The sequence below is a fragment of the Cyanistes caeruleus genome, chromosome 2 (genome assembly GCF_971803275.1).
Source record: "Cyanistes caeruleus chromosome 2, bCyaCae1.hap1.1, whole genome shotgun sequence".
In the NCBI taxonomy this organism is placed as follows: Eukaryota; Metazoa; Chordata; class Aves; order Passeriformes; family Paridae; genus Cyanistes; species Cyanistes caeruleus.
The window spans coordinates 110,386,274-110,404,666 of record NC_141702.1 but is presented as its reverse complement, the minus strand read 5'-3'; the positions used below and the strand labels follow the sequence as shown (position 1 = coordinate 110,404,666).

The window sequence follows — 18,393 nt, the reverse complement described above, 5'->3', positions numbered from 1 at the left end:
ATGGGAACACTAATTGTAAGGGGCTGGCCATGGAGGCACTACAGCCTCGTGCCTCCATGTGCCTCCAGCAGCAAGGCTGAGCCAACATTCCCACTGGGCACACACACGGAACGTGCTCACACTGTCCATCCAGCTCAGTGTTCAGCACTGGCACGACAGCACCCTCACCCTGCCCCTGCACCTGCTCACCGTGCAGGGCTGTTGGGGGCAGTACACACACAGGCTCTGGGTCTCTCCAGGAACTGGGCAAGGAGGCTCAGCTGATCCAGAATCCAGCCTCGGGATCATCGGTCTGCCCCAGTAATGTTACAGCAGACGGACATGGCCCACCCCTGCACATCCCCACTGTGCCTGCCCTCGGTAGCTGGCCTTGAGACACAAGTCTGCCCTTACCTGGCCCTTGCAGGGTCACACACGAAAATGGAACCCCACAGCCTCCCACTCAGCCCAGACCTTGTCCCTCCAGCCCAGACCGACCTAGGTCTGCACCAACACCTGGCCCCCAGGCCCCTTACCTGACCTGCTGGCTAAACCCAGCTCGCTGTTCAAGTGACACAACCTCACTCCGGGCTGCTGCCACTCCAAACATGCAGCCCCTGAGCCCCCAGGTCCCGTTCCAGTCCCTGGCACTTTGACCTCTGTGCCCACAGAAGGAGTCCCCGCTTCCAGGAAAGGGTGAGATGGGGTTAACAGCCAACACGGCCGAGCAAGGACAGCACCAGCAACCTGCTGCCATGTGACCGCCCCCTTTTATCTCCTAAAACAATCAGGTTCCCACACTGGGTTAAAAGTCATCTTGACCCCTCCCTTTCCCTACCTTCCATCCCTCCCACAAGCTCGAGGGCATTTTGCATTCATGGTGGAACCTGGTGGCACAGCGTTCAGGAGCTCTCCCCCGACAAAGCCTGAAGAAGAGTCCAGGTTGCAACTCCTTGTCCATGTGCTGGGAAGAGCTGTGCCTTTGCCACCTCCACAGGGCACAGCCTCCAATCTGACTCATACCTTCCTGGGGACCACGAGCAGCAAGGGCAGGCCTGGCCCTGCGAGCCCCCGTGTGACTCATTTAATTAGCAAGAGATTAATCACCAAAGCATTGGCTTGTTTGAATAACAGTATTTAATCTGTACAGGTTGAGAGATCATAAAATGCGACATTCCTACCTCATCTTTAGCATCATTCCCCTGGAGCTGAGCCCTCACCTGCAGAGGGCAGGTAACCACCACTCCCCAGCAGTTCTTTGCCGTGCAAAAGTCACAGTGCAATTGCTTTAGTCCTAGACAGATGATTTCCCTCACTCGAGAGAGGGGAGATGTTAAAGCTCAAATGTTGATGAAAATTGTTACCATTTAGGAATGCAAAAAACCCAGCTATTGCACACAGCCATTTCCAGCTGAAACTACAGCAGTTAATTATTTAGCTGCCTTAACACTCCACACAGTTGATACTGATTTAGCCAAGAATGAAAGTAAAGCCAGTAACAAGATTTCAGAGTGATACAATTGTTGGAGGGCAGAATTTGACAAGCAACTCCACAAGTCAAAAGCGTGCTTAAGAACAGCAGGAGGTTTTCCTATACAGGGAGGGGGTATGAGCTGGACAGAGGTCACCTTCCAGAGACAAGCATGACAGGAACATCGGCTTCAATAGAAAGCTATGAAGTACAATAGAACAAATCTGTTCATATAATTGTGAGGATAAGTATTTGACATAGTTTATGTAGTAGAATACAATACTTGAACATCTTTTAAAAATAAGCACGGATTTCATTTCATATATACACAACTGATTTTAATCATGTACTGAAAATAAATTACAGGAAATAACTTTAAAATGCAACAGAAGACAAGAGTTTCACAACAAACATTCCCATTGATTTTCCCAAGGGGGTGAGAGATTGCAGTGCTCAAGGCAGGTAAATATCACAAATATATCAAAAAACTTCAAATTGTTGATGCATTCACACATTTACATGAGCCACAAACATTCCTTTACAGGAACTGCACTTAGCTACCACAGAACCAGGTTTTGCCATAAACTACAAAACTTTGATACAAAATCGTATTTATATATTTATATTTCATATACATGCCCTATCTGTGATTTCTTAAAAAATAAAAACTAAACACACTGTACAGACAATCCTAACTCATTGCTTGGTAGCTGTAGGCAACATTTTTGGATGGAATTTCTTCCCCAGTAGAATTAATGGCAATATTATATACATGAAGGCTAAACTGCAGAAAAAGACAGCTCAGTTCCGATATGCACCTCCCTCGGGACCAGGTCTGCGAGTTCAAGGCAAGACACCCTCTGTGCTGAGCCACTGCCTCCCTGACACCCCAGTTCTGCGTGAGGAACCAGCACATGCACCTGTGTAACACTGGTAAAAGGCAAGAAAGCAAGAGACGCGTTGTAATGGAGTGGCTGCTCCGATGGCTCCAGCACACACAAACACCCGCTGGAGCTGGCGAGGGTGGTGCCGAGCTGGGGACACTGGGTGAGAGCACAGCTGGTGTGGGCTGATCATGACACTTCCCTGAAGTCAGCTCCTGCAGGGGACAGGTTTCCCTCGTAAGCCAGAGCCTGCACGGACTCACAACGCTGGGGAAGCTCCCCCTCCCTCCCCCAAACACCAGGGGGCACCAGGACTGTGTAAAACTGAGCCACTCCCTCCCACCCCAGCGGGCTCCATGGCACCAGTTTGTCTGAGAAGCTGAGCACTGACAAACTTATCTCTTCCCCGGTGATGGCAGCAATCTGTGAAGCCAATCACACTAAACTACTTCTACAGTTGATTGTAAACTTTGGTTTATTTTTATTTATTTTTTTTTTTATTATTGAGTTCTCATGGTACAGCAAGCATGTCTAGGATGAGAGGGCAGAGTTGAAGAGGAGACGAACTGTCAGTCTGTCTTTAGTCTGGCATGGTGAGCCACCTGCTCGGTCAGGCCTGCTTTGATAGAGTTTTTTACAGACTGCCTCATATGATCCTCCATCAAATTATCACTCATGGGCTTCAACACCTGTGGAATGAGAAATGTGCAAAAGAAACAAGAAAATGAGGTAACCAAGGAAAATAAGATATAAAATCATATAAAGAGATGAGACTTGAAATCATGAAAAAAACTTAGAATGATGAAGTCTGACACAAAGTGGCATGAACTGAAAGAGAAATGAATTTTGCTGCTAGAGTAATGAGGTTAAAGCAGTCACATGCTATGGACACAAGTGATACCCCTCCTACACAGCAGTATTTCACTGAATTCAAACCACTTTACAGTTCCTAGAAGATGGATGTGCAATTCCATACCCCATATGCAGCATCAGTCTGGTATGGTTACAGCATTTATGCAGACCGGCCCAGACGGTCCAGCTTATTGTCCTATATGTGTAAGTGTGAACACTTCAGATACAGAAAGAAAGTTAAAAATACTGGCTAGTTTTTCTTCTTGTTATTGTTGGATGAGAGTCGCTGTCGCGGCACTGATGTGAGAGCACGACGAACCGTTCGGCGTCTAAGGACTTCAAAGAGTTTGGAAAACACCTAAAACACGAATTCAGCTGTTAGGAAAAACGGCTCTCACAACACAGCAGAAACTCAATCAAGTTCAGAAAAAAAAAAACAAAACCAAAACCTGATTGCCAGTAACTTCTCACCTTCCTGGGATTCCTCTGAAGCAAGGAGGGAAGAGAAAGGCAGAGATTCAGAAAAATCAACAGCAAGAACGAGCATTTAATCAGAGTGACTCAGACAGGATCTGCAGTGCTTTGCATATTACTGGTGATGTGCAGCTCTAACAGCAACACTGCTGAGGTCTTTTGGAGACCACCCTCCTCCAGCCCACAAATGGCAAGCTCCTGCCAGCAATAAGCCAAGTTCTCCCCCTTCCAGGGAAGGTAGCAGCCAAACCAAGCCTTGTATGCTTGGGGTATCCTGCAGCAGCAGCTCCAGCAGTACTGGAGAGCTTCAGTTTTAATCAGTAGTGAGTATGCCAACTCAAGATTTAGTTACCAATTTATTTACTGATGCTCATTTCCCTGTTTTTAAAAAAACACTTTTTCTGCTCCAGTTTAATTCAAAGCCTGGGACCCTCAGCAGGTTGCTCAGACAGGTCTGGTGTACCAGTGCCTAGCATGAGCCCTGAACACAGGAATTTTCCAGCTGTGGAAGGAAGCATCTATGCAGAAGGCTCCAGTTAGTTATCTGCTCATGCCTCTCAAGACAGACTTTAATGTCACCCCAGATAAGCTCGGTGCATCCTTTATTTCCAGTAACAACATCAGGAAGGTCTTTCCCTTCTGCTGGCACTAGACAGAGCTAGTCAGAGTACTCCAAAACCTACTGGCCAGGAATTCTCTACATGGCCTTACTGGCACAGCTGCATTAACTGAGTTCAGGCAGCAAAATCTCTATGCAGAAAGTTATCTCCTCTGATGTCCTTACACTCACATCTTTCTCTTTCAGGAATTTGTTGAGTATTCCTTGCAAACAGCAGTTGCACCCACTAAGGCTGTCACAGACAGCACAAGTGTCCCTGATGGAAGAAACCTGCTGTGCACCCTCTGCTAACAGCTGCTGAAAGTCATGACCCAGCCAGTTCTCTCCAAGGACCAACAAATCCCTTGCTTTGAATAAGGAAAAAGTTTTGAAGTCCCTCCACTCTTCACCTTCAAAGCACTTACTAAGTAACCTTCTGCACCTTAAGTAGCACTTCTTTGATAAGATCCTAAGCTTTTTTAACATTCCTTGTGTGCAGCATCTGTTCCTGAAGAGAGCAGTCACACTACTGAGCAGATCTTCCCTTTGGCAGCACTAGCACCCTCTATTAGGTCTAGACCAGCTTTTCCCTCTCAGCACTGAGCAGAAGCTCTTTGATATGTCTGCTCACGACAGCAAGGTTTTGCAATAAAAACAGATACCAACCTGTTCCCATATAGCTTCAGCGATCTGATCAATGGCTGTTCCAACTTCTCTGAATTCCCCAGAGTACTTAACGTATGCCCAAGTACAAAACGATATAAGAGCCATCCCCAGCACGAGATTACACAGGGCAGCTATGGAGTTCATGCCAAGGAACCCAGTCAGTCCTGAGATTATGTACATGGCAAACATGACTGCAAATAGAGTGGCGGGGGTACGAGCAGCATAAAAGATGTTTTTGCCGTCGTTGTGCTTCACAAAGTTTGCATAGATCTCGTCGATTTCCACTTCGAGTTGCTCCTGGTAGCGCCGGCAGAACTCCTCCCCTCCCATCTTCTTCACGGAGCGGAACTGCCGGATGGCGCTCTCTCGGAAATCCTGGTGCTTCTGCTCCAGGTCCGACGGGGCAATGTAAGGCTTATCTCCCCCACACACCTGTGGGAGCAACCAGACATTGGGGAATCACACCCTGAGCATCTGCTCAGCCCCTCGCTGCCCTCCTCCCGCTGCCGCTCCCTCGGCTCTGTGAGCCCCAGCACCGCCCAGTGAAGCAGCCAAAGGTATTTTGGATCATGGCAGGGCAGGAGCTTCACCTGTCCAACCCCACACAGACCCACAGGACTGAGCTCACACTTCCACTGTGCTCTTCAGGAAAGCCCAGAGGACAGGACAACAGCCATGTGCGCATCCCCACTTTTTCCCAGAGTGAAGTCCTCCACATCCACCAAAACTCCCTGGAAAATGCCTGCCAGTCTCATCCTTCAGAAGTTTTTTTCACATCACCCAGAGCATGTTAAACACCAGAAGCTACTGAGGGATCAAGAGGCCACCACACAAATAACTGCCACTGTTTTCTTATGCTCTGTGACACTGCACCTGTTGTTCCTTACATTTCAGGTCATTACGGGGACAGTATTTTGGTTATGCACACTCAGCAAAGGAGGGCTTTGGTTCATGAGACCAACTCAGAAGCTGCAGCAAGAACTACCTTTACATAATCAAGTTTTAAATCCAAAGAGTTCCCACTTTTGTTCTTAAAAATAGAAGTTTCAGAGCTGTGTCAGATCAAGAACATCATATGAGACATCTGGATAAAAAAACTATTTCATAATTTGTGCACATCTCTACAGTGATATAAAAATATACAGTACTGGGGAACATTACTATGGAAACAAAGTCTGTTTAAAAGAACATCTGTTTCTGTTTATTCCCTGCTCCAAGTTAGAAACCTTACAGCTAAAGTATCTCAACAACCACTGAAGATTCAAGTTTGGAAGCCAGACTTGGCACTTATTATAAACAACACATTTACTATTTCAAGACATTTTCCAAAATGGAAATAGAGGAGTTCCCTTAAACCAGCAGAACATTCTCCAAACAGCCTGCTAACAAATGGAACTGGCTTGTCTGCCACTAGCAGTAGGTCTTACTTTAATTTCAAAACAAAGAGCAAGCTACTTCAGCAATTAAGACCACAATTAGTCCCAATTAATGGGGAGCTATGTTTGTAGCATGCTCTCACACCTACTGGTCTTTCTGGTTGTACAGTTTCACAATAAGCAGAGTCTTGCTAAGCTTTACGAGACATGTAATGGTTTTCAGAATTCCCTATGATAAAACCTTGCATAGCACTACATTAAAGTATGAAATCCATCCAGCATTCAGCTTAGAATCATATCAGATCACTATCTTCAAGTGAAGAAGCAAGTGGGAAATTACATAGGTTTTTCAAAGCAATTCTTGTTCTAAGGGGTTTCATTCATTTTTATAATCAGTTCAATCCTGCATTTTACAGCTAATGAATGGCCACAATTCAGAAGCATGAGACTACAGAACTAGAATTCCACCACTGTGCAACTCTAAGACAACAAATGTCTGCTCACCTGTTTGTGCATTTCATGTCACAGGATTTTGAGATGTCTGTCAAGAGGGAACTAACAGGTGGGAATCCTGCAAACACATCCATTTTCGTACCTCCCAAGCTCAGAGCAGAGTGCAGAAAACACACAAGTCCTGGCCCTGAGTTACCTTCTCCCACTGAAGTGCTCACACACAGAGGACAACATGGAAGCTGAAAGCCTGCAGTTGCATGCAGATGTTTAGGAAAGGTTGTGCCATCATACCTGCTCCATGCCTTTGCTGTATAAGTCCTTTGCTCCTGCCACAGCAGCAAGATTGTTCGCCTCAGCTGTTGCCTAGAAAAGATGGAGCATCCTATGTCATTCACAGCATTCCCGGGTTTTACACAGCATTACACTCCAAACATACCTCAAAAACCTCCAGAGTTCCTGATGGCCAGGACAAGGCCACACAAAAATAAGTGAAGTTTAGCTATATACATTAAAACACATTTCTGCCTTTCTTCAGCTTTCTAGCACAGCTGCAAACAAACCTCAGCTTGCTTGTACAGGCTCTTCATCATGAGCAATCTCTTCTGAATGCTCTACTGCTAGTAAGCACATAAGAGCCACTAAACTACTATATTTGAATCCTGGTACTGGGTTACTTCCACTACCTGAGAGGAAAGAAAGAAGCTGGCATTATTTCTGCATTATAGATGTACAGTTTTGCTGTCAATCGTAATTCTCAAGTTTGTTAAGAATTTAAGACTTAATTTCTACCTGTGTAGTGTCAGGGACAATTATTGTAGTTAAAGCTGCAAGATGTCATTTTCTGGGTTCTCCCAGCCAAACAGCAAGTTACAGGAAACCAATGCTTAGAGAGAAAAGCAGCTAAAAAACCCAACCAACCAGACAGAACGCTGCTCTATTTGGTTGATTTAATTTCATTTGGTTGGTGAAACTGAGGGAAAAGTACCCAACCATCACAGTTCAGATGGCTTTCAAAGTACACAGATCCTTCAAGAAATACAGCTGGGGGGGAGCTTTAGACCCACAGCAGTCATGATTCTTCAATTGCAAAGAACTTATATAAAGTACACATCTAATAAGATTATATGAAAGAAAATAAAATACCTGCAGCATAGATTTCGGATGAGGTAGCTCCTCTCCTTGATAGATTTTAATGTAAGCCTAAATGTGAGGAAAAAATTAACAAGGTTTATTTTTCTAAACATTTATTTTAATGAGAATAAGAAATGAGGAATGATACATAGACAGACCTCAGATTATTTCTTTGTAATAGTGCTGAATACTAAATTATGCAATTCTCTTCATAGAAGTCTGACATTTTTTCCCCTTCACCTTCCTATGCCTTAGACCAGGGCCCAGCAGGGCAGCAGAGCACCCTGAGGAAACATCACCACTGTCTCAAGAAGTGACAGGTTTGACAGCAGGTTTCTACTCCCACAAATGCATAAGGTCTTTGCTAAACAGGGAATATTCACCCATAACAAAAGAGTGGAGATGACAAGCCCAGCCTTTCAGGCAAGAGGTCTGCCCAAACTTACCCCAGTGCTGGGAGAACCAATACTTATATTTCCCCAAATGCCTTGATCTACTGTAGGACGAAAAAAAACCAGACCAAGGCACTTAAGGCAGACAGAGCTGAGCAGACAAAACACTTGCAGAAGCTAAGCAGGTAGCCTATCCCTCTGTGCCTCACCCCACTTATCTATCCTCAGGTGTCCTTTCTTTCCCCATGGTTTCAGAGGGCTGGAGGAGAACACAGACTTCATTTCTGGCCCATGGCACAGCTGCTGGGGACAGGTAAGTGGGGCACAGCAGGCAGCAGCAATTCCAGTGCTTTGGACAAGCTGTGCAAGTTACACCAGCAAGGCCACTCTCAGTCCCCACAGAGGGGTGTCTGTCTTCACACCCCTGCTGCCTTCCTGCCCTGTCTGCAAGCCTTGGGCCTGAGGAATTTTTGCTCCAGGGGAGCACAAGGGGAGAACAAGGTTATCAGGGTCCCCATGTACTCAATAATCTACGTTGCAGAACAACCTACAAAAACATATAGAGTTATACAGGACTCCGTTCCCTTGACACCCGCCTTGCTTCTGTAGCTATTTCCTCCAAGTAAGAGCCCTACAGTTTCCAACTCAGGCCTCACAATCTCAGCTTCAGATGCACAGTCCCAAGGGAACAGTCCTCTTTAGTTATATAAGCATGGCATTTCTACAGCACCCCCCAGCACTGCTCCCCAGCTGGATACAGGATGTCAATCAGCTTTCCAGTAGAGGTTTAACACTTGGGTTTTTAGGATGCAGTCCTTTCTAAACTGCTGCATTGTACCTGAGTGAGTCCTCCTAGAGAAAAACTGGAGCAAAAAGCAGCGTGCAACCATGTAAACACAGAGACTGAACATCAGAGCTCCCGTGCTGATCTTGTGCTTTTCAGGACAGCCATCACTTCTGCATCCCATACCATGTCTTTCCTTTAAAACCGTTATTTTGTTCAACAACTGAAGTTAAATGAGCTCTGGCCTCAAACTCCTTCATTGCAGTTTGTTTCTTAACATCAGTCTAACTTTCTACCCCAAAAGCAGAAATGCAAAATTCCTGTCTTTAGGAGACTGTGGCATCATTCTTACCGAGCCAATTGTCCAAGTCATTCCAATTTTAAAAAAAATAAAAATAAAAGCTACACACACCAGACCAATCCCTGGTGAAGCAGAGATTATGTTATCACATTTCTGCTGGTAGCACCATGATACCAAAAAAGCTCAAGACTAACAGCTGTGAGTAACATACATAAATATTTCAGAGTGTAGTGGTACTATGCATAAAAGTGTTCAGAAAGCACCTTCGCTGCATGTTAAAGATCCAGAGGGGAGTGTCTGAAATTTTCATTGCATACCTAGCAGTTTAAGAGCTGGTTTTTTATATCTGTAAAAACTACAGTAGACCTACTTTAATTGAAAATAAGCAAAAAAAACCAAAAACAAAAAAACCCAAAAAAACCCAAACAAACAAAAAAAACCTCAACTGGGATTTCAAAGTAGGAAAAAAAATCTAATAAAACTTGAGCTATTTCAGCCTATTCACAGGGAGGAAAATAAAAGCCACCAATCCACAAATTTTGCAAACAGTAGCTTGCAAAGAGCTGCACTGTTAGGAAGTAGTGTGCCAGTTCTGGAAAGTCAGAGTAATGAAATGAAAATGTAAGTGAGCTGATCAGTGAGCATCAGCCTAGATATCATATCTTCTCTGGGAACAACATGGCCTAAAATTAGAATACTGTCTTTTAAGCTATTAACAGAAATAATTAGCATGAGTTTGCTTACCTTGAAGTATTCTACAAGATCTCTACAGGTCACCTTGGATCCACTAATCTCTTTTTCTACCAAGTTTTCAGGGGCAAGCAGAAACGGTACCAAATTCCGCAGTTCATTCTTAAAATCCTCATCTATATCTAGTAAAATTCAATCAATTCCAGGAAAAAAGTAGTTAGTTTTTAATCTTGTATCTTCTAAAGGAACACTGATAGCCCACAATCCTTAATCCACAATGTCACACCTCTGAACTGCATTTTTAAGGTATTTAAATGCTTACATACATAATACAGCTTTAGTAAATTGTACCTACTCTTAATCTACCAATCTTAACTTCAGACTAGGAGAACAAGATTTCACTATCCTTTCAGTATTTTAAGTGCATTTCCTCAATTACACCAATGCACAATGACCCCACAGGTGTGTGCCCTCAGCACAGCAGGGGCTGGCATCCCACCACTGCAACTCACTTTTACAGCCTTTGCCATTCTGGTGCACTCCCTCTGTTGGGGGACACATGAGGAATCCTGACTGCCTCTCATTCTGCACCTATGGCTTTTATTTCTGCCATTTCAGAGCTGACCTGTGGTTCAGCGAGTTCTTAGAGAAAAGCCCTTCCAGAAAGTAAAGTCTTTAATAGTGGGAATTCTGCCCTCTGGAGCCCTTAGTTATCTTTGGAATCTCTATTTAATGACCTTTAAGCATGTCTCAAGTTATCAGATTACAATGAACAGCTAGACACAAAGATATCCTCTACTTTTAAACCACTAAAAAGAGCACACAATGCACATTTCTAAATTCTGCAGCTTCACCTTTTAGCCTTATATTTTCTAGTCAGGCATTTCAATAGCTAACCATTACAGTGCTTAACTGCCATCATGTAAGAAAACAAACTCAGTGATCTAAATCAAGAACACAAAACGAAAAGCTTCCTACCATTCAATCTCCCATCAAAATTTGGATTTGTTGCAACTTTAAGACCAGGGTGGGGCAACAGGAAACACCCAAGATTACTGAAACAGGAGTGAATATGCTTCCTTACATTCTGTAGCTCTTCATGTTGGTTTTGCTTTACCTGAAGAAAAAAAAAAAAAGGCAGTAAGAACTGCTACCAGTTTTACAGCACTGTAATCAAGATTAACCATCATCTTAAAAGCAGTAATAGCAAAAAAGTGTTTAAAGCTTTTATTCCTGACCTCATAATGTCAATTCTGACTATGAGTGGAAACACCACAAATGTATTTTATTAGCACAAAAGCCAGCTCATGATGCATCATTGCCTTGACAGCAAGGTGTCTCTTAGAAGATCAGGACTACTGCAGATAACTTACCTGCAATCTTTTCTCTAGGAACTTTTTTCCTCCTTCCAAGCCATATGCATGTTCATAAGGATAACTCCAATCTCTAATTAAGAACATTAATGTCTGTAACAGGAAGAACAGCAGTGAATGGTTTGCATCCTTTCTAAAGTCATAAATTCTATTACATTTGTGATTATTTTAAGTATTTGGCTGCTCTAAAACTAAATATATTACAGATTATATGCAAGGATACTATGTAAGTTTTTTGGTATATTTGGCTGCTCTAAACAAAGCAGCCTTGTAGTTCTGTGGTGAAAGTGTTTGCTTGTTTAAAAAACCAACTAAACAAAAAAACACCACCAAACAGGACCTTTTCTCAGAACCATCTACCACCATATCTCAGAGTAATAAATAGGAAGACAGCACAAAATTTTTCTCCTTAACACCGGCACATAACTTGACATTTTGGTTCCTTTTATGCCTTATACCTCAAACACAAAGCTATACTTGCCCAAAATGTGACCTCCTCCAGCATCTTTCCACTGGGTTTTGGCAAAGTAATGTGGCAATAGTGAAGTAAAATTAGTCTTGCAAAGAACTGGTTACCTTCAACCCAACTAATTTATCTTCAGAAATTATCTTGAGCTCATTTTCTACACATTCAACTGCTTAAATCCATTTAACACATGGTTACCTGGAACGGCTTTTGGTAAATTTCTTCCATAGCTAGTCTTCCATATTCTGTAAACAACTGAGAGAAAGAGCAGTATAAGGGTGTGCCACATAGAAAACACATCTTTCTGCTGTGAAATATACTATTATGTCACTAAAAAATAAAAGCACTCAATCTTATATACCATTCTCAACCTTACTATAGGTTGAGAATGGCAAACAAACCTCAATAATGAGTTTACCAACCCTCAATAAGATTCAGGTAGGAGACATGATTCCCACAGGCTTCACTGTGCCATTCCTGAACTGTCAACACACTACAGTTTTAAGTGGGTGGCTTGTAGGCTATTCTCAGAGAAAAGCTGGCTGCATTTCTCACCAAGCCAGCTTCCAACACTTGCTTCCTAGGCTGAGGAGGTAAGCCTGTCTAACATTTGCCCCCTACTTCCCACAAAAGGTTTATTCCTGGAAATCCCAGGGAACTTGGCTCTAGCCAATATATCAGACATTTAAATACAAGCCAAGTTCAGCAGCTTCTCAGATCTCTGCTCCAGCCAGTGACCTTAACTAATAATTGTTCCTTCCCTCCAGTATAAAGGCAAGTATCAGCTGTCTTCCTCTCACTGCTTTCACCATCTTTAATTCCAGCAGCATTCCTGCTGGCCTGAGCAGGCCAAATCACCCACAAAAACAGGAATTAGGGACTGTGCTGGCTGGTTCAGCAGAGGTCAATCCATGCCAGTCTCCTCACAGATACTGGAGGTCAAGATGATGGAAGCACACCAGAATTCTCCAGTACCAGGCAATCATTATCCTGCATTAAACTAACTCCTGGAGCATCTCAGGTAAATTATGGCTCAAAGGATAGTTCCGGTGTTGATCACAAGAGCACCTGGGAACTTGCAAGACTAATTTAAAACAGCTTAACTTCCAAGCCCTTGTCACCCTGAGCAAAAGCAGCTTGTGAAGTGGCCAAGCACTCACAAGAGTCTGGTTTCTTTGACCAAAACTCTTTTCCTCATTCATTTCCCAGCTAAATGCAAAAGGCAGTCAGAGACTAGCAGTATTTCACAATTACATAAATTCCCATTAAAACAAAAATTTGGAATTCCTTCCCTCAGACCATGATTCCCTGCTGCTGCTTTAAATGCACGGATGTCCCCTACCCAGTGCTCGTATTTATCATCCTTCCCTTCCTTCCCTCAAATTTCACCCTAGAACAGAAATAGATTGTCTGATTCAGATTACACCAAGGCTGTTAATGGACCAAAGTCTCAAGGGAAGCCTGGCTTTCAAATAATTACCTACAGATTTTTTTTTGTTTGTTTTCAGTGCTTGGTTGTGTGTTTTTTAGGGGGTGGGGGTGTTGGGCCAGTGATACAACCCTGTTAATCGAGAACAGCTTCATAAGACTGTTTTTAGTGAGTGCTCTTCTCCTTCCATCATTGGCAGCCAGTCTGTTGTAGCACTGAAGACACACAGAACAGTTTTAAACTGTGACAAGGTCATGGCCTTGGCATTTGGTAATACACAGGCTATTCTCTAAAGCTACAGGTTTTAAGTTAAGGAGATAAGGTTCTTGTACCATTCACATGAAGCCAGAATTCAGTGGCCTTTGACCACAATGTTCCATTAGAGGATAAATACCCCATGGTGAAGAGAAGGCAACATTCTCCTGCTCTTATTTCTAAGCAGAAATAAAACTCTGCAGAAGTTTCTCAGCTGAAAAAAAAGGGACTTGCAACAGACTTTAAAAGAATCAGCTAGATTAGAAGCCTAAACAATTTTACCTCTACACTGGCACAGTAGAAGCATCATGGAGTTGATGCAAACACAGTTTTTACAGGCTGTACCAGTTTTAGTATCAGGTCAAATTCAGGTTTTCCATGAAGCATCAAACAACTCCCAAGTCAGTTACATGAACAATAACTTCTAGAACATTTTCAAGCCTATCAGTTCAGAAGCAGTTTAACATAAATTCACCATATCCTACCTGCAAATGTTGAAGGTCATCTTCCTGAATATTCTGAGACAAGTTATATACCTGCAAAAGACAGACAGAGATTTAGTGTCACATGAAACCATTGTCTTACATTTATATAGTCTCTTTCCCACACTGAGTATTTTTGCTTCCTCCAGAAAGTGTAATTACCCAAAAGTCATCAAGCAGAAATGTGTCACAGAACACATCTCAAACAGAAGTCACCTCCTTATTCAAAAACAATCCACCAGGGCTAACTCCAAAGGACAGAAGTAATGTTCCACATACTCCTGCTCCTTTTAGGTTGTGGCATGTCTGAAGTCACTTGTCACCCCTCAAAAACCTGCTTGCTTTTGGCACTTCTAAGGCACAAGCTTAGAAGTAGTTTTGAGCATAGCACAATTGTGAGGAGTTTAAATGACGCTTTAACAGACACAGCAATTTTAAGTTTGGCTGATCACAGCATAATGTCATCCCAAACTGTATCTACAGCCTTAAAAAAGACTCTGTAACATCTGTAAAGAAGCAGTTTCTAATTTGACGTGTTGAGGGGGAAAGGGATTTCCCAGTTCTGTCAGCAATTTAACTCAGCCTGGCCTTGCATAACCTTGATTCCACCAAGCAACTTGGGTAGTGTGTCTTATTTTCAGTGTAGTACATAAAGTATGGAATTTTAAATCAACACTGGAGGAAGATATGCAAGTGAACTTTCCAAGTGTGGCTCAAGAGATACTGCTTGCTTGTTCAGGATAGGGTTCTGCCATTATTTGCCAGCATGGATATTCTCACCTGGACAGAGCTCGTCATGGTGCTCAGGGCAAAAACCGTTGCACAGTCTTTGATAGTGGATTGGCTATCAAAGGCACCTTGGGTATCCATGAGTAGTACAGCAACCTGCAGAGTTTGAAAGAACAGCAGAAGTTAACCAGACCATGGACACTTTCACACTCCAGGCCACTGGGGTAAGTTCTATTTCAAGCAGAGCAAGTCTCTGTCCATGTACCTGCTGATGAAACCTCAGCCAGCTCCCTGCACACACCCACAGCTGAGTAAGCAGCAGCCAGAGGGCCCTGGCAGCAGCCTCAAGTCCTTGGCCTTGCCTGGCTACCTTCTCCCACAGAAACAGCCCTTCTTGGCCCAGTGGGGATGTTCTGCAGAGCAACTGACAGCTCTCTTTCAATGGAAGAACATCAGCCTCACCTGCAGATCTAGCACAGTTCATTAGAACTAAGAGTAAGATGGTTACTTACACATATATATAAATATATATACCTTAAAATAATTATTTTCAGCAGAAAATAATTGATACTGTCTGCTGGAATGACAAGGAAGTGATACTAATGAAAAAAAATTATCAGTCCAACTCCCATGGATGGGATCTACTACACTTCCCTTCTCTTTCCCACTGATAAGCAAGAGCAAGTGTGTGATTTGGTACCAAAGCATAAGCAGATTCACACAACATAACTGGTTTTTAATCAGAGAAGTGTTTGGTTAGCTGTGAAATTTGTTGAACATCACTAAGCCAACTATTTTTAAAATCCATGTCCCACAGATTGGGCATCAGATGCTTCCTTTGCAAATGCAATGGGTATGAAATTTAAATAACTTAAAACTGATGGTTCAGAACACAAATAGTTCAAGATCACCACCACTATCGTGGAGTAAATATTTATTAATGACATTAACACTTTGTTTCAGCATAAACACCTCCAAGCAAACTTTGCCATTAAACTGATTTAAGAGTCAAAAAAGAATCAAGTTAGTGCTTTTTTTCCCATTGTTAGACTTCAGCCTTTTTTTACAGACTGCCTGTTAAAATTACATGGAAGGACCAGCTTCCCAGCACTGAAGTACATACAGGCATGCACTACATTTCACTAGAACACAGCTAGAAGCTAGAACATATTCTCACCCTTCTAAGAACAGTGTGTGTTACAAAGCTTTTCACCTCAGCATTTGTCTGTAGATGGTATTTATAGCCATTACAGTTTTGCAACATTCCCAGGATAACCCATCCATCAGCCTGGAAGGGGTAGACTTTGCCAAAACAAAGTACTCTCAGAATGAGACTATTGCTGAATTTTTCTGCTGGGTTATAGGAATCAATCTCCATCCTTATCCTGATACACAGTTTCCAGATACGCTACACAGCTACTCAATGCAAAGGAAAGCAACCAGTGTTCAAACAGCCACCAGGAATGCCATGACATTAAAAGTGCACAGAGACCAAAGTCCTATTTAAGTTTTAGAATGACAAGAACAGTTTAGGCTGAAAGGGACTGCTAAAGATCATCTTCCAACCCCTCTGCCAAAGGCAGGGACAACTTCCACTAGACCAGGTTCCCTGGAGCTTCACTGAACCTGATCAGGAACACCTCCCAGGATGGGTATCTGCAGCTTCTGTTCTATTTAAAAAAAAACCCCAAACCAATTAAAAAAAACCAAAAAAACAAAACAACACCACCTAACAACCAAATCAGAAAGCCTACAACTCCTCCAAGGGAGACCTTGAGCAATCAAGGTAAATCAAGCACTCACCTTTGTTCCATTAGGTTTATCAATTACAAACACTTCACTCCAAACTTGAATGCCAGTAGTTTCCCGTTCACATCCACCTCTCCATGTAAACCCAGTCAATGGCTCCGTGTTTCCACCTATCCAGCAAGGAGAAGTCTACAAAACAAAAGGAAAAACTTCTGTAAAACCACGGAGGAGATTTCTATGGGTTTTTTTAGCACGCTATGTTTTAGCAGACTTCCACACTGTTATTGCATTTTCCTCAGAGCCAGCTGACAACCCTACAAAAAATACTAAAACACAATGCTATTCTGCTGTGTTTCAACATCATCCACAAAGGAACACCGTGGCATTTCAGTGCACAACTTTTCAGTCACTGAAGAGTAAATGTGTACAGTTTTTGAGTCTCAAGTACTCAGAGGTATTGAGAACAGCACAGATTTGTCCATCGCTTTCACTCTCACAGCTGAGAAAACTGCTAAATCACAATAGCAGATATTTCAACACAGGAACAGCTATACCTCTGCAAGGGACAAAACACCTAATCTTAACTTAATCCTCTCCCCTCCTCCTAACTAACAGCTGGCTAAGCATTTGAGTCTCTGCACTAACAGAAGCCAGTACAAGACTCCCAATGCCATCTTGCAGAAGCCACAGAGAATAGACAACCACCAGAAGATCTGCAATCTATACTTGCCAGTTACAGAGAAAAAATCAGGTTAAGAGTTTGATATATGTCAATCAACCCACCCATATTAAAGTTGAGAAGCTATCCGAGAGGCGAGTACAGTTGGCAGATAACATTCCTGGCTGATGGAATTGAATGAGGTCTTCAAAGGTCTTCAACACAGAGCAGCAGCTCACCCACAAGAATCCAGCCATTATATGAGCATATCTAACCCAGGAATGTAGTTCATGCACTGGCAAGTAAGAAGGATGAGCAGGCACCCCAAGGAAGTTTCACTTTGATAGGTTTTTCTGTAGCCCCCTCATCGGTTAAGCTGTTGTCTGCCTGCCACTTCTTTCATGTAGGATTTCTGTGTATATAAACCTTTCTTTCACAGGCTAGAACACAGCAAGCTGGCATAGGAGACATTTAATGAATTTGTGTTGAACTACTCAGAGTAGATTACCAGCCAGGAAAGAGTCCACTGAGAAGGTCAAAGTGGAAATTCCTCAATTCACTTCTGGGCTCTACCTTGCTGACTCCACACTGGCAGTTTTCAGATAACAGTTCAAGACATTTCTTCACATTTCAGAACACAGTAGGAATACCCAGGGACAGTACAGAATAAAAAAAACTTCAAACAACTAAGTGCAACTGCTTACTTCTAAAGGGGGATGGGAAAAAAGCCTGAACACTTTCCTCATGCCTAGCAGCACACAGGCAATCCAGCAGTTCTGCACCAGCATTCTCCCAAATGCTAACAGTGCGCCACTCAACTCTGCTACTTGGATCAGCAATAGGTGAGATAAGCTGATAAAAATTCAGAAAAGGAATACAGGTATGCAAGTAAAGAGTCCTACAGGTCTTTACAGGTAAGTTGTTTTGGTTTGGCTATTTGGGGGTTTTTTTTCCCTTTCATTTGTTTATTTTGACAGCCACATACTCCTCTACCAGAGACACTAAGTGAAACCTGAACAGCTTTTCCCAGTAGTCTTTTTTTATCCCAGAAGATGCTTATGCCTCCACAGACCACTCTATAAATGAAAGTTCCAAGACTGCTTTGTGCTGCAGTACACTCCAGGATACAGTTTGGCAATGCTGTATGATATTTCACATGTACGTGTATGTCAGTGGACTGCAGCTTTTTACTTTTCAAAAA

At 43.0% G+C, this 18,393-nt stretch overlaps 1 protein-coding gene across 32 annotated transcripts in view; it reads right to left on the bottom strand.

Moving 5' to 3' along the window:
- Positions 1–2,791: 2,791 nt before the first annotated feature.
- The window catches only part of ATL2 (atlastin GTPase 2), a 39,233-nt gene continuing 23,631 nt past the window's right edge, over positions 2,792–18,393 (bottom strand). For 10 of the 32 annotated variants that reach the window (XM_086872251.1, XM_086872260.1, XM_086872225.1 and 7 more), the window contains 11 exons: positions 16,589–16,723; positions 14,837–14,941; positions 14,060–14,110; positions 12,089–12,145; positions 11,425–11,517; positions 11,030–11,168; positions 10,106–10,233; positions 7,897–7,953; positions 7,045–7,116; positions 4,925–5,356; positions 2,792–3,023 (listed from right to left, as the gene is read on the bottom strand). In XM_086872251.1, coding sequence (XP_086728377.1) covers positions 2,904–3,023; positions 4,925–5,356; positions 7,045–7,116; positions 7,897–7,953; positions 10,106–10,233; positions 11,030–11,168; positions 11,425–11,517; positions 12,089–12,145; positions 14,060–14,110; positions 14,837–14,941; positions 16,589–16,723 — 1,389 coding nt within the window. In that variant the 3' untranslated portion in view covers positions 2,792–2,903. Of the gene's footprint in view, positions 3,545–3,657; positions 3,673–4,924; positions 5,357–7,044; positions 7,117–7,896; positions 7,954–10,105; positions 10,234–11,029; positions 11,169–11,424; positions 11,518–12,088; positions 12,146–14,059; positions 14,111–14,836; positions 14,942–16,588; positions 16,724–18,393 lie in introns of all 32 variants that reach the window. The other 22 variants (XM_086872198.1, XM_023923278.2, XM_086872212.1 and 19 more) reach the window with 4 other exon arrangements.